Source organism: Cyprinus carpio, chromosome A7 (genome assembly GCF_018340385.1).
Source record: "Cyprinus carpio isolate SPL01 chromosome A7, ASM1834038v1, whole genome shotgun sequence".
NCBI lineage: Eukaryota > Metazoa > Chordata > Actinopteri > Cypriniformes > Cyprinidae > Cyprinus > Cyprinus carpio.
The window spans coordinates 7,219,581-7,234,803 of record NC_056578.1 but is presented as its reverse complement, the minus strand read 5'-3'; the positions used below and the strand labels follow the sequence as shown (position 1 = coordinate 7,234,803).

General features: G+C 34.4%; 1 protein-coding gene across 1 annotated transcript; it reads left to right on the top strand.

The window, feature by feature from the left end:
• The first annotated feature begins 2,465 nt into the window (after positions 1-2,465).
• Positions 2,466-12,518, top strand: shtn2 (shootin 2). The gene is made up of 17 exons (XM_042759445.1): positions 2,466-2,596; positions 2,994-3,043; positions 3,598-3,658; positions 3,856-3,950; positions 4,629-4,809; positions 4,919-5,016; positions 5,227-5,308; positions 5,392-5,486; positions 8,422-8,556; positions 8,915-9,062; positions 9,630-9,807; positions 9,907-9,965; positions 10,109-10,209; positions 10,462-10,491; positions 10,771-10,824; positions 11,342-11,495; positions 12,142-12,518. The coding sequence occupies exons 1-17, from the start codon at positions 2,563-2,565 to the stop codon at positions 12,288-12,290; spliced, it is 1,704 nt and encodes a 567-aa protein (XP_042615379.1). The 5' UTR covers positions 2,466-2,562; the 3' UTR covers positions 12,291-12,518.
• The last annotated feature ends 2,705 nt before the right edge of the window (positions 12,519-15,223 follow it).

Below are 15,223 nucleotides of genomic sequence, written 5' to 3'. Positions count from 1 at the left end.
TTTATTTCATTTAAGTAATTTAACAACAAAAAAAGAGATTTCATTATTTTTTTTGAAACATCAAACATAAAGTTGGAATGCATTTAAATTAAAAATGCTCAGTAATATTATTACTTTTTTTTGTTAACTATATATTGATTTCAAAAGCTTGTAATAAGGCTCCATTCTATAAATATCAAATAAAACAATTATTCTCAATTATTCTATTTCTAAATCTTTTACACTTTAGTTATGGGCGCTCTATTTAAAATATGAACTTTTTTATCATTTCAACAGAGTTTTAATATAGAGTATTGTCTTGAATTGTAAAATTTAATCGGTATCTAAAATTTTGGTTCCATATAAACTTATTATTTTTATATATTTTTTTTTTCTTTTGTGGCATGCCAGTGACAAAAAATCTGTAGCATTGAGCCCTGATATTTATTTATTTTTTAATTTCTAGTAAATTAGAAATTCAGTAATTTCTAATTTAATTAAATTAATTAATTCAGTAATTTAAATTCAGTAATTTCATTCAGTAATTTATGTCCTATGTATGTACAAGAATAGTTCAACATAAGCTTATTCCATTTAAATAGCAATAAAATGGGGTCTATAATTTTGTTTTATTATTTAATGTAATTCAAAAATAATTGTTAAAAATATTAAGTTTATACAAAAACTTTTACAGTTAAAAACAGATGCCAGCATTTGTTTAAATAAATATAAAACGCAGGTCATAGCTGTTTTTTAAAGATCATTTTGCAAATAGCCTATAAATAAAATGAAATACAATCGATCATATTAATCAATAATAATTCACAAAGTAAAAACACAGTATGCATGTAGTTAAAGTGAAATTGAATGGGGGACTTTAAGCAATTGTAGAAGTCCAAAGTTCTGAAGAACTACGGGGCTGTCCTTTTTGTATTGTTTCAATATTATGCCATTTTATTCTTGAACTGGAGAATGAGTTTCTTTTCAGACCACTTGCCTTTATGACCATGTCATTTTCCCATAGTAAATAAAAACAAAATCAGGAATGACATGAACCGAAATAACAAGTGAAAAGGTTTCAAGTATGTATTTTGTGTGGACACATAATCGGTCATACAAATCTAAAAGCAAGCAAGCCACCAATCTAAAGCAGATGCAGGAAAACGTTTGCAAAAGAACCCGTCAGTAAGTACATTAACATTATTAGTCTTAACTCTTAACTAACGCCTTTCATATTACAAGTTTTTCCCACATTTTCTCCAAGTCTCCGGTGTAAAGGTATAACGGAAGTAGAGAAGCACTACTTTGCGGGAAAGCGGAAGTTAGCTTATGTCAGTGTGAAAAGGGTCTATTGTGCCTTTAAAAAAACAAACATGCATTCATAAATGGTTACCAAGTTTTAGTTCCAATTATAGTTCTATCATTAAATAGTGCTTAATTATTATAATATCATAATATAATGTTTGATTGACTGATTAAGAAGCTAAGATTTAAGAAGCTGTGCCATTTTACAAAGATAAGCTGATTTGGTGGAATCATATGCGTGTGTGTGTGTGTGTGTGTGTGTGTGTGTGCGTGTGTGTGTGTGTGTAGCCTATGTAAGTGTGTGTGTAAAATAATATATCAGTCTGGCGAGTAAACTAAAGAATTTACTAGATTCTATTGCCAAGGTGTGCGTGGAGGGTTGATATCTCTATGTACTTTAGGCATTCACAAGACACACTGAATGTGTAGGCAGCCTTTTGATTATTTATTAGATTTAGCATAACTCTAAGACCAAACAAACTGAATAAGCCCATTTTTAATGTTACATGCCAGACTGCATCGACTTCTCTTGCTGCCCTTTGCATTTATATTGGCTTGGACTTTCAAGGTCACAACGTTTGACTGGAGACAGTTTTTTTCAGCGGAACAGACGATCAAACGAATATGGATTTTGCTTTTGCTTTGAAACAAAGTATATGATGAACACAGGAACTGCTGTAATTTAAATGATCCAATATGCAATCCCATTGCGTATTTTATATATTTGGGTACTGATATGAAAGAGCTCAACCATGAAACTATCAACACATTACAAAATACCAGACAAATATGTTCTTTATATGTGAGATACAATATAGCAATGGTAATGGCATGAATTATTGTCACTCTTTGCACTGCAACCGAATTATTTAATCAGTATAGCCTAGTTTTGCAACTTCATTCAGAACAATCAGATCTACACTGTAAAATTCAAGTGCAAAAGCCAAATAATCATCTAAATGCATAAATGTATTCGGTCACGGTCACTAAACCAAGGCATGTTTTCCCAAGGGCTGAGCACATCTACAGACAAATGATGATTGTTACTTTATCATATCCTTTCTAAATAGCCATTGTTGACTCTGTTAACCATAAAGGGCAAGCAAAATGGACTTTTGTATCAATTTACGTAACAAAATGGGAAGAAGAAAAAGCAGAGGTGTACACTAAATTTAGTTTCAGTTCTTCCTCCTGAGTGCACTGTCAAACACAGAGTGACAGACACAGAAACACAGAGGGATCTAAAAGATCAGACGTAAACAAGAAGCTTAAGACATAATGTGGAATCTTGAAGCAGACGAAAGAATTTCAGGTTTGATACATTCACTTTTTCTCACTTTAAAAATTGCCTAAACCTTCTAAACTCTCAAACTAGTTTTTTAGTCTACTGGATAAGCTGGGTAATAAAATATGTTCAATAAAAGTCAGCTAGTCAGTCCAGTAATACTAGCACAGTAATGTAGGAAATTAATTACTTAAAACAATGGTCATACAAAATCATTTGATTGCAGAATATCATTAAATGACCAATTCTACAGATATCTGTAATAATAATATCACATTTAAGCCATCTGGTGTATTTCAGACAGCTTCACTTACAGAACATTCAGGATGCTGTGTTTTAGTAAAACGGTTGCCTTTTACTAATACTGTAAATATAGTGTATGAAACAGATGAACAGTGTTAAAACTTCAGCTGTTGCCTCTTAGATTTTGAGGAGGAGAACATCCTGTCTTCAGAAGATGAACGAGACATTGAGGTAATTTCTGCTTAAATCTGAGAGTGGCTGTGTTCAGAATTCTTAGTGTACACTAAATTGTATGTAAAACAGTATTTAACATGCAATGATAAATGTTTTAAACATTAATGTCAAATGACATTGTTGCATGCTTAATTCAATGTTGATAATAATGCATTATGGGATATGATATTCTACACTGTGTGCTTGACTGTATGCCACGTGTTTTGGTCATCTGCTAATGCAGAAAATCTGCTGTGTACGATATTCTTACTGTAAATTACAGAAATAGTAAGAGCAATGTGGAAGCATTTGGAGGCCCCTTCTTGTTACAGCTACAAGATGCAATGTCTAAATAAAAATAACTGATATCACAAATGTGAGAAATAAATTTTCAACTGTGAGAGTCTTAAATACAATATAAAGCTGCACATAATGGTTCATTTTCTGTCCTGTTACGCTAGTATGCAATGATTCTCCACAAACAGAATCCTTGCTTAAGTGCTTTGCACATATTTCAGTAATGGATTTTAGTATAAAAATAACTATTTGTCATTGTATAATCTGTTATACAGTGTGAGATTCTGGAGAAGGAGCGAGATGAGGCGAATGAAAAGTTGTCAAGGATGGAGGAGGGTGAGATATCTGTGGGAGTCTTTTGGCAACATCCTTATATTTCAAATCATCTACAGAAGGAAAAACAGTAGTCTCACAATGAAAGACATTATGAGAACTTAACTGTTATTGAACTAACTATCACTGACTAAACCTTGCCACAACTACTTGAAGTGTCACTGAAAATCTGTAAATTTGATTTATGTAACTACTTTCAGCCTCTGCTCAACTGCTCAAGGAGCTGGATGTGTTAGAGATGCAGTTTCAGATTGAGCGATCGTGCAGGGAGACTGCAGAGGCCTTTGCACTGAAGGTAGCCACACTTCCCATTTCTCACAAATCTAACGGCTTTGTTGATTATTTCACATCCCTATACTGATTACAAGCTGTGATGTTCTCCAAACTGAGTCATTAATCCAACACTCTTAAAAATGAGTGCTTTTTACTAGCATCCACGTTTAAGCTTGAAATGAATAGTTCACTCAAAAATGAAAATTTGCTAAAAATATTCTCTCCTGATTTAGACAATATAACTCTTTATTGATAGAGGACTTGTATTTTACCTGGAACCAGTGGTTTGAAGTTTAAAATTTCTTGATGGATTTGTTTCATACAAACACATTTTTGCTTCGCAAAATGTTAATTGATGGACTGGAGTTGTGTGGATTATTGTGATGTTTTTATCAGCTTTAAAAACTCTCATTCTCACGGCACCCATTCACTCTAATAGATCCACTGCTGAGCAAGTGATGTAATGCTACATTTCTCCAAATCTGTTCCCATGAAGAAACAAACTCATTTTGGATGGCCTGAGGCTGTGTACATTTTTACCAAATATGGAAACTTTCCTATCTACAAAATGTTCTTTTTTTAGTGTAAGAGGTTTCTTTAGATTTTTAAAAAAGTTTCTAAATCTTCGGGACTTTTGAACCCACAGGTGAATAAAGATTTCTAAATCTTGGTTCGGGGACTTTGATGAACCTCAGGACAGGTGAATAAAGATTTCAAGGTATTAAAGAGGCAAAGCCAAGCTATACTTCCCCTGATTCCAGAAATGCCAGAGAACTTCTCCATCCTGAACCTGGACCCTGAGGCTGATCCCAGCTCTGAGCTGGTCTCTGAGGAAGAGAGCGGTGAAGATCCACTTCTCATGAGTCAAAATCAAATTAGAGGTAGCCTAATTTCTATATACAACAAGCCTCGAAAGCAGTTGAAATATGCATAAACCTGTCTAAGAATAGAAAAAGTAAAAAAAAAAAAATCTCCAATCTGTTTGCACAGAACTACAGTCATCTGTGGACCGGTTACTCGGGGAAAAAATTCAACTCACTGCACAGGTGGAGCTTCTTAAGAAAGAGAAGGAAGATTTGAAGGACAAGGTATAATGGCCTAGTGCCTGCATGTGGGCAGAAATTTCTGACAAAACAATTACCAATTAGCCCCAAAATGGCAATGGCAACTATGTTACCAGTGTTACTTTAATTTAGGGTTCTTAATGGGTCTCATCAATGACCTACTTTCAATTTATGTGGGTTGAAATTCTAAGACACTGAATTCAAGAAACTTCAAACCCTTATTCTATCCTTAAGCTGGTGTTGGAAGTCGGAGAGAAAGAGGCCCTTCTGAGGAAGTTCAGTAAGCAGAGCAGGACTGTGAATAAAATGAAGAGAGGTGAGTCAGCCGAATATATTTCACCATTAATGAACACCTACAGAACAACAGATTCATGGTTTCTCTGTGTGTTCGTGCCCCAGTGTCCCAGCTGGTTACAGAAGAGTTTACAGAGATGTCTCAGAAGCTTGAAATAGAGCAAGGACTCAGGCAGCATGCTGAAGTTTTTGCACACCAGGTACTCTTTGAATTACAGATGTAAAAATTTAAAATAATTAATATAATTTGGCAAAACTGCAAGAAAGGACAACAGACGTTAGATAAATAAAACTGCAAATACTTCTTACTTCAATCATTGAATAGCAGCTTTCTCACATATACCGCTTTATCTGCCAATTTAACATTGTTTTTGTTTAGTTGCCAAAATAAAATGAAAATAAAATAAAATGTTGAAAAACTATATTTGCAGATCTGCCATTTAAACTGCGGTGCATCACCATGATAGCATAAGAGAATCTATTTCAATGATCTGTTGATTACTTTCTTTACCATAAACACAGTAAAACCGCACAGTAAAGGTAGCAAAAACAGATAAAAGACAAAAAGCCACACCACTGGTTAAAAACGGATGCTTATGAATGAATTTACTCCTCTTCAATTGCCCTTTAAGAAGCCATTTGATTCTTTCAAGCAACCGCCAACCTCACAGAGGCTCATGGGATATCAAAAGTGGAGAAGGAAACATCTACAAGTTCAACAGACAGGATATTATGCAAAGTTGGACTGTGACCACTGATCATATATAACGTTAGATCAGTGACTGTGATACGTCTTGACTTGAAGCCACTTTCTATTCGGCAAATCTTACAGAATTTGACTTTAGTATATACTCTGGGCTCAGTTCCGTGTAGATTCATTTCCATCTGGCTGTAAGTTAAATACGAACCCATTTCCTCAATAGGCTAGGCTACATTAAGTTTCTTGATGATAAAGTTTGTAACAATTCTCAGTGATAACCGCTCTCGATAAAGGCTTTATTTGTGTCCGTTATTGAAAAAATGGAGCGGAAATCACTTAGGAGATTCGGTTTTCCAGAAAAAGGTTAAAGTTAGACTTGAAGTTCAACAGATGCTCATGCACGGCAAAGGGTGATTGAATTGGACCTTTCAAAAGCGTGCATTTTTTAAACATTTATTGTGATAAATTATTATATTATATCAAAGTATTATATATTATTTGAGAAAATGAAAAGACTCAACATACTTCTGGTTACCAGCATTAAACAATTTAAAGGTGCCAAACTAGCAAAACTCCTGATCACACGATTGACTGTCCCTTACCAAAAAGTAGTATACTTCAAGTTTATTTTATTAAGTATACTTAAGTAAAGTTCAAGTATATTTAGACTTTTTGTAAGTATAAGCCAAGTATACTTAAATGTCATTTTAAGTATATTTCTGAGGAGTACATAAATCCCATTTCTGAGAAGTACATATAAAGTAAACTAAAAGCATACTTTCCTATTTTTTAGTTTAAAAGAAGTATACTAATAGCACACTTGTATAAACTTATTTTTCGTAAGGGGTATTTTGCCGTGAAATTTTGCAGAGCACCGGTAAACGTGTCTGCACATTAACTATAAACAAGTGACTTTATTCAAGTTTTTAGAGTCAGAACAACTTTATTTGTATAGAACATTTCAAATTGGAATTCAAAGTGTGGTTATATATATATATATGAAGATTAAAAATAATCATAACAGAAGCATAAGAAATTAACTAATAAATAAATAAATGGTTAAAAATGCAAGAAACATATTTTAGATACTGATATATAATCTTATGTTAGCATACCTAACAGCTTAGTTAAATAATCTGGACATAAAAACACACTTTTTGCTCAAAGGCCTACATACCCTGGTCAACAACATGACAATATCTGAATCAATAGACAGTTGAAGGGAGGAAGTGTGTTGTCTTCTGATTTGGTTAAGTGTGTGCAAGGGCCATGGGAGATCTGGGCCGGATCCGGTCAATTCGAACTCACGACTGTGAACCAGCATTAATGAAACAAACACGAAACAAAGGAGAGAAAACACTGGATTGGGATAACACACACTCTTTGACCATGCCAGTCCAGCTGGCTCTGTTAATACCAGTCGGTTTAGCATTCATTCAGTCTAAATGAGCATCTCCAGATAAAAGTGGCATCTGTCTTTGCATCCCTCGTCTCTTCCTGCGGTAATTAGCACCCATCGAGATGGCAGTTTGAAATTCGGCAGCTCTTTAAACCCCTGTCCTGGTTTGACACTTCCTATCCGCCATCTCTTTTGTCGGCTTTGTGTATATTGTTCCCCATTTGCAGACACAGACATAATGGGGGTCCCAACAGGGGGCCTTCACCTGTGAAAGGGACCCCCGACGGTTCACGCACCACTCAAACTCATTCTGAATGTGTGGCCACACACCACACAGCTTGAATGACATTCTTTATCGCCACCCCTTCAATTTGTCTGTTTTCCCTGTGTTTTGAAAACACATTCATCTGTTTCACGTTCAGTGTTTTTTTCCCATCATAGAGAGCCTAATGACAGACTAATTCGAAAGGGAGAAAATACAGGCCGTCATCACACAAAGAGATGCGCCCGTTTACTCGTCAAGCACATGCACTTTTCCTTGTAATTGCACCTCCACAGGGGTCGCGCTTGGTGGTTTAGGTCTGGTCTTCTTGCGAGCTGAAAGAAAGGGCAGTGAATAGTTGAGAAGTGAGAGTCCAAACTGTCCGATACATGACAAACCCACACTTCCCTTTCCTGCTCGCCGTTTCTGCTTTTCAACAAGGACGCTTCTTGTTATCTAAAATTTCAGGGAGATAATGGATGAGTTTTGGTTTCCCAAACTGAACTTATTCTACTGAGGTTTTGTGCTGAATGAAATCTTTCTGATAATTCACTGAATGAATAATTAACATGCCCACTGAGCTCAACAAATAAAAGAAAATGTTGGAAGGGTCTTTAAAATGAACTTTGAATGTTGGCTTGTATAAAAATGAATCTGAAGGATGTTTAGACCTTCTGTAGTGTGAAAATTTGAAGAAAGATTTGAAGTTTGGCGTGGTGATGGATGGATGGATGATTGTTAGACTGATTGATCAAGATTGGTTTTCCCTTAAAGATGCTGGTGAAACAGCAGGAAATCCAGAGGCAGATTCAAAACGCAGAGACTGAGAAACAGCTAAAACAGGCTCTGAGTCAAGTGACTGAAATCAGCAAAGCTCTGGAAGAGATACGACTCTGTTACCAAAACCAGGTGAGTGTGTCAGTGTATTCACGTTTTCATGTCAGAGGTGGAGTTGTGATGCTTATGTGGTTGGGAAACATTTGAATCCATCGCATTGATTCCCGATCCAGTTTTCCCCAGTTATTTACTTCATTTTTTGTCTGTATAAATAAATGCGGTGAAAAACAATGGTAAATAAGTAATATATATTTTTATTTACACTATACTTGTACCAAACTTTTTATTTGCACTTAAATAATTATTATAATAATTAAATAATTACTTTTTTTTGGAGGTAGCTTGTGGATTTTCAATTGGAACAATCCTAAAATGTGAACCGTTGTCATGTGATATTTGAATTGGCTTTAATTTCTATCTGTCTACACAGATTTCTCAGACAGCAGCTCAGGATCTCAACTCACTGTCCGATCTGGCCGCAGTAAGAACAAAGCTGGAGATCAGCGAAAAAGAGAAGAGCGAGATTGAGATTCAACTGAAAGACTCGCAACAATCTGTTAATGCACTTCAGGAGGAAAGTAGGTCTTATTTGAAAAGTTATCTATATTATGATGCTGAAAAAGTGTTAGGATCTTATGTTTCTTGAAAGAACCCTCAAAGGAAAGACAAAACGCACATGAGATCTCAGCTGTTTCACTAAGATGATGAGTTGAAATGTAGGGCAGATGGAGACTGAATTCTCAGATTTTTCTCCCGAGAAAACATCTCACATATGTCCCTCTTCAAAAGAGATTTCAACAATGTCTCAAACTCAGATTGGCCTAAATAATAGTTTGCAATCAAAGTCTTGATATGAACTCGCATTCATTTCTCACCAAGTTCTACATTTACTTAGGTTTTAGGAGAAACCAGAGACAATTTGAGTAAAATAAGTTGATGCCTACATTAGACATGCTTGAGACCTCTATTATGTCTCCAGAGCTTTGAAAGAGCCATCGCTGAGCAATTGAATGTTTCCACCAGGGAGTAATAGTGCTATATTCTGGACATTTTTACTGTTAAATATTATTATTCTGTTATAAAATAATCAATATTTTGATTGCAATGTTTAAATTTAAATTGTAATTGTTTATTTTTGCAATTAGTCAAGCTGCTCAAGAATAAACAGAGAGAGATGGAGCAGCTTTCTTCCATCCAATCTAATCAGTCGAACGAGGCAAACGAAAATCCAGCTGAACCTCCATCATTGGTGCCGCCACCACCTCCTCCTCCTCCTCCACCACCTCCTCCTCCACCTCCTCCACCATCTTCAGCTGTCACTGAGTGAGTCTTCAACACCTTTTTATGTCAATTCCAACCATAAGATACACAACTTGAAGCATCTCCAAAACTTTATTAAAAGCAAATCCATTGTATTTTTAGCCCATTAAAGGCTTTGAGGAACAGAAAGAAGGACGGAAACAACACCACTCAAGCTGAGAGTAAGACAATCATACCTTACATCCATGCTAAATCAACAGCAGAGAGGAAGAAACAATACAATAATTTAAAAATCGAAGTTAAATCAAAGACAGCAAGCGCTGCTCTTCTATCCTCAATGAATCCTGTACTCAATTCCCCACAGAACCTGCAATTACGGAGGATATGAAGGCCAGAGCTGTGGATGAAATGATGGAAAGAATCAAGAAAGGCATTGTCCTCAAACCTATTCTCAGAACGCCACAGGTGAGTCTGCCACTTGTGAATTATTACATGTTTTGCTGAACATAAATTGTACACTGTCTGTATGACAATAATCAAATGTGTGATGGAAAAAAATCCTATGAGCTTGTGTGCATCACATACAGTTCTCACAGTAGGACATCAATTTCAATGATTTAATAAAATACACCTTTTTAAAATAATCTATGCTATAGAAATGTCTTAAATATCGGCCTGTTTAAACAGAAAAAAAACTGAAATATTTTTACTTTTCAGGCTGTGTCAGAGGATGAAAATACATGGAAGGTTAGTGATAATACACTATTTCATAATGTTTTTTTTTTCTGCAGTTACACATTATTGTGACTTTTCAGGTCTTCCTGCAACTTACATGTACCGTGATTACTACTGAAATTTAAAGTTGAGGAGGTTTCCTATTTTCTCTGTCTGTGAAACTAGTTCCAGTGTGTATGTGATGACATGCCTAACCAGTTCATACATTGCTTATAAATTATATATTAGGAGAGTAACTGTTCAGAGCTGACAAAATAGCCTATTAACAATCAAAATATTTGACATTTGCAGGAGCAGAGGTCTGAGAACCGGAAATCAGCTGTGCTGGAATTACAGGGGATGCTGGTAAAATACAATCTCTTAAAATGTGGACTACTGATCAGTTTTATTACTCAGACAAGCAGTTTGCAAGGTTGACAGATAAGGAAATAAAATCTGGATGCAAATATTTTAAAACACATCAGTTCAAAATTCTGGAGTCTCTTATGCTCGTTAAGGCTGCATTTATTTGACTGAAAATACAGACAAAAATTGTGAAATATTATTTCAATATAAAATAACAGTTTTCTATTTAAATGTCTTTTAAGATGTAATTTTTTCCTGTGATGCAAATCTAAATTTTCAGCATCTTTGCTCCAGTCTTTAGTGATACCTGTTCCTGTTAAATGCATTTATTTAACATTGGTATGTTTTATTATATTACTGTTTGCATCCATTTTATAATAGGGTCGTGTGTTAGTACTTTTACCACTGTTAAGGTAGTTTTAGGGAAAACACCCCTTAACCACTGTAAAATCCCTATCATGCAGGACCTCTCATGACTTATTTTTTTAATGTTACTTTATTGGCTGGTTCACCTCAGGATTGCATGAGGAGGCCTGGCCCTCGAAGGGTGGAATCTAAAAAACGTTTCAGCCGTAATGTTGGGGAAGCGGAGCTTCAGATGGTGCTCCAGAGAAGAAGACGGGCCATGGGGGATGAAAAAGTGACCCCTCCTTCTCCATCCAAACCCAAAGGTACCATCTCTCACTTTACTCCATCAAAGGCCCGAAAAGCATCTTTTAAAGGGATGATCAACGTTTTGCCATGCATTAAAGGATTAGGAGGCAAAGAACCACCCGATGCGAATAAATATTTTTAAGAATTCAAAAAAAAAAAAAATTATAAAAAAAAAATAATTATCAACCAACTTTTTATAGATACATAGCTTTGTACATTAACTGTTCATTAGTAGACTAAACCTCCAAAAGTCAGAGCTGTGCAACTAAATAAGAAATAAAATATTGGGCCAATATGTAGCAAGGTTTATGCTTCACATAACTGAAAGATATCTTCCAAAATAAACTTGAAAATACATTCTCTGAAAACAAGTTTTAATGTTTTATGCAATTTTGCTTCTGAGGGGAAACTATCTTACAATTTGTAGATATTTTGTATTGTAAAAAGATATATTTTGGGATAGTAGTAGCTTATGGAAAAAGGTTTTTTTTTATTTAGAATCAGATTTATTGGTCAAATTGGTTGCACTTAGAATTAATATATCTTTGGTGCTTAAAAGCAGCTTCTTCATTTATTGATTGGTTATGAATGTTTGTGCGAGCTGCATTATAGCACAGCCACTTAACTAAAGCTTAAAGTGGATGTTTCCTCACCCGCTCACAGAGTCACCTGCAGCCGTGTCCGTCTCGAGCTCTTCGCCCTGGGCGGGGGAGAGTGGAAGCGCCCCGGTGCTCCGGAGACTTCAGCAGAACCGTGAGAAGAGAATCTCTCGCATAAAGGCTTCCGAGTCCATTATATGGGAAGAAAAGTGAGATTTGAGGGTCTTTTAGTCTGACCTTCTGCACTTTTGAAAAACGCGATGTTGAACTAAGTATGACTTCAACACCTATTTCCTTCTGCCAGATGCCTCTTGGAATCTGTTTAAAGTAAATGTCACAATGCAGAATAAAGCATTAACCATGTTAACTGTGTTGAAAAAAACCAAGGACCCATGCATTCAAAACTGAATTATGAAAGAAATAAAAGACATTCTTTCTGCACATACTCAGTCCGTCTTTTCTTTGCACTCAGTCTGCGTTTGGTGTTGTGTTAGATATTTGTGCTTTTGAGGTGTGAATTCTTCCATTAAAAGACTTGGCTTTCTTGAATAGTTGACTTGCACAAGTATTTGGACCTTTGAACGGTTCTCTCATTTTGCTGAATTACAAATTCGACATTGACATTTTAAAAGCATTGAAACTCAAATTATTTTAATGTGACATTGTTCTGTATTCATCAAACCAGCATTGCACCCTGCTCGGGTTTTATTGTGTGTCATTCTTGGTAAATTTGTTTTTCAGATTTGTATTGCAATGCTAATACAATAACAATCTCATTTGGACTGAGATCAAGGCTTCGACTCAGTGTCTTCAAGTCCATCCTGTCATTTTTGATCCACATGTTTTTGGGATTATTGATTTGGCAAAATAAGTTCCATTCTCCAGACATGCTTTCACATGTTTCGCTTGTCTTGTGTCAATTTCCTGCCTTGAGAAAGCAACTTTTAGAGGCACCATATAAAATAAATGTATTATTATTATTAACATTAAAAATTTTAAGCTACTATGGCTGGGAAATATGATATTGTTTTTTTTCACATAATGTCTGTGTAAAGAGATTAGAAAACTATTCATTTTGTTAATGAAAACTGTAAAAAAGGTATTATTAGGTAAATATCAGAAAATATCAGGTGTGATTGTGTGTTATTCTTGATAAATCTGTTGTTCAGGTTTGTACTGCAATGTTAAAATAATAAACAAACAATCTAATTTGGAATGAGAATAAGGCTTTGGCTCAGTAGTCAAGTCCATCTTGTCATTTTTGTCCAACAAACTTTTTAATTTGACTCAGTATTTGGGATTATTGATTTGAGTTTTTATCCAAAAAGTAGAAATTGGCCATCTCTTGCAACACTTATGCAAATTTGTATAAAGATGATCTTAACTTAAAAGATTTAAAGATACCATAGCCAGAAAATATGCTATATATATATATATATATATATATATATATATATATATATATATATATATATATATATATATATATATATATATATATAAAAAGTAAAGACTGGCCATCTCTTGCAAATACTCACAGGCCACAGTGTGTAAAGCTGATAAAGACTGCCAAACAAATACAAACAATCACATGCAAAAACTCACAAACCACATAAACTGGCCATAAATACTCTCAGGCCCATGTGTAAGAAAATATATTATTTTAGAGAACTGCTAATTTTTTTTTATAACAAAATCAACATAAAAAAAAAAAAAAGCCAAATTATTTACATTATAAAAACAACAAAAACAACAAAAAGCAACCTAAAAAAAAAAAATCAGAAAAAATATCTAAGTTACTGTACAAGCTGTCAGTGTCTTATTAGGTAAGTATCAGAATATATTTCTAAGTTATTTACAAAATTTCAGTTTAGTTTATCCGTCCATCTAGAAACACAAGACATGATAATCCAATGAATTTCTAACTCAAAGAATTTCCTTCATTAAAGAAAACTATCAATAAAAAAAACACTACAAATAACAAACACTATCAACAATTAACTTAAATCCCATGCTGTTTCCTGCGCAATATCAAGCAAAGAGCCGGCAAAAAAAATAAAAAACTTTAAATTACCTTAATTTAAGTAGAGGGTGAAGAGATGTCTAGATGTGGATGTAATATGCATGACTAAAACAAAGAGCCGGTGAAAAAAAATTCAAAATGTGTGAGGTCCTTTTTATTTTTTTTATTATTTATTTTATTTTATTATTTTATTTTATTTTAATTTAATTTATTTTATTTTATTTTATTTTATTTTATATTTTATTTTATTTTATTTTATGCACCTAACTGGTGCATTAGCAGAGCTGAAATCTATATAGACAGATTTGATTTGATTTATAAATGCACCTAATTGGTGCATTAACAGACCTGGAACCCAGACATACATTTTATTATTTGATTAATATTAAAAAATACAATACATTTTATTTAATATATAATATAATAAATTAATATAAATTAATAAAATTTATATTTATAAATTCACATAATTGCACCTAATTGGTTCAGAAAATGCCCGCAGTGAACAGAGCTGGAATCTATGTAGACATATTTTATTATTATGATTATTATTGTTATTATTAAATTGATATTTTTAGAATTACTACATAATTCTCATACTTTTATTTTATTTATAAATGCAACTAATTGGTTGAGAGAAAACCCCAAATCTATCAAAACAGAAATCAATAAAAACAGAATAAACTAAAAATAATAGAACATACACACAATTCTCATACTCCCATTTGTGTTATTATTTCTCATGTTTTTTTCACAGGTGCAATACCGCCTCCAGCCTGAGTGGCGCTGTCTGTCATCAGTCTCCCATTTCAGCAGCGCGCTACGTCGGTGGTTCAACGGTTGGGGGAGGTCGCGGGCTGAGATTGGCGGCAGGGAGACAGCTGATCTGTGACTGGAGTGTGCATGGTAGGAAGTGGAGTAGAATCCGGTAGCGATCCGGAAATGGAGGATGAAAATTTTGGCGCGGAAGGTGGAGATAGTGAATGGAGTACAGTAGGAAATCGGAAAAGGAAGAAAAATAGAAGAAATGAATCGGAAACTGAAAGTGAGAATGGATTACACGTGACAAGGGGAAGGAAAGAAGAGTTTAAGGTATTGTTGAAATTAGATGCTGGATCTTTCA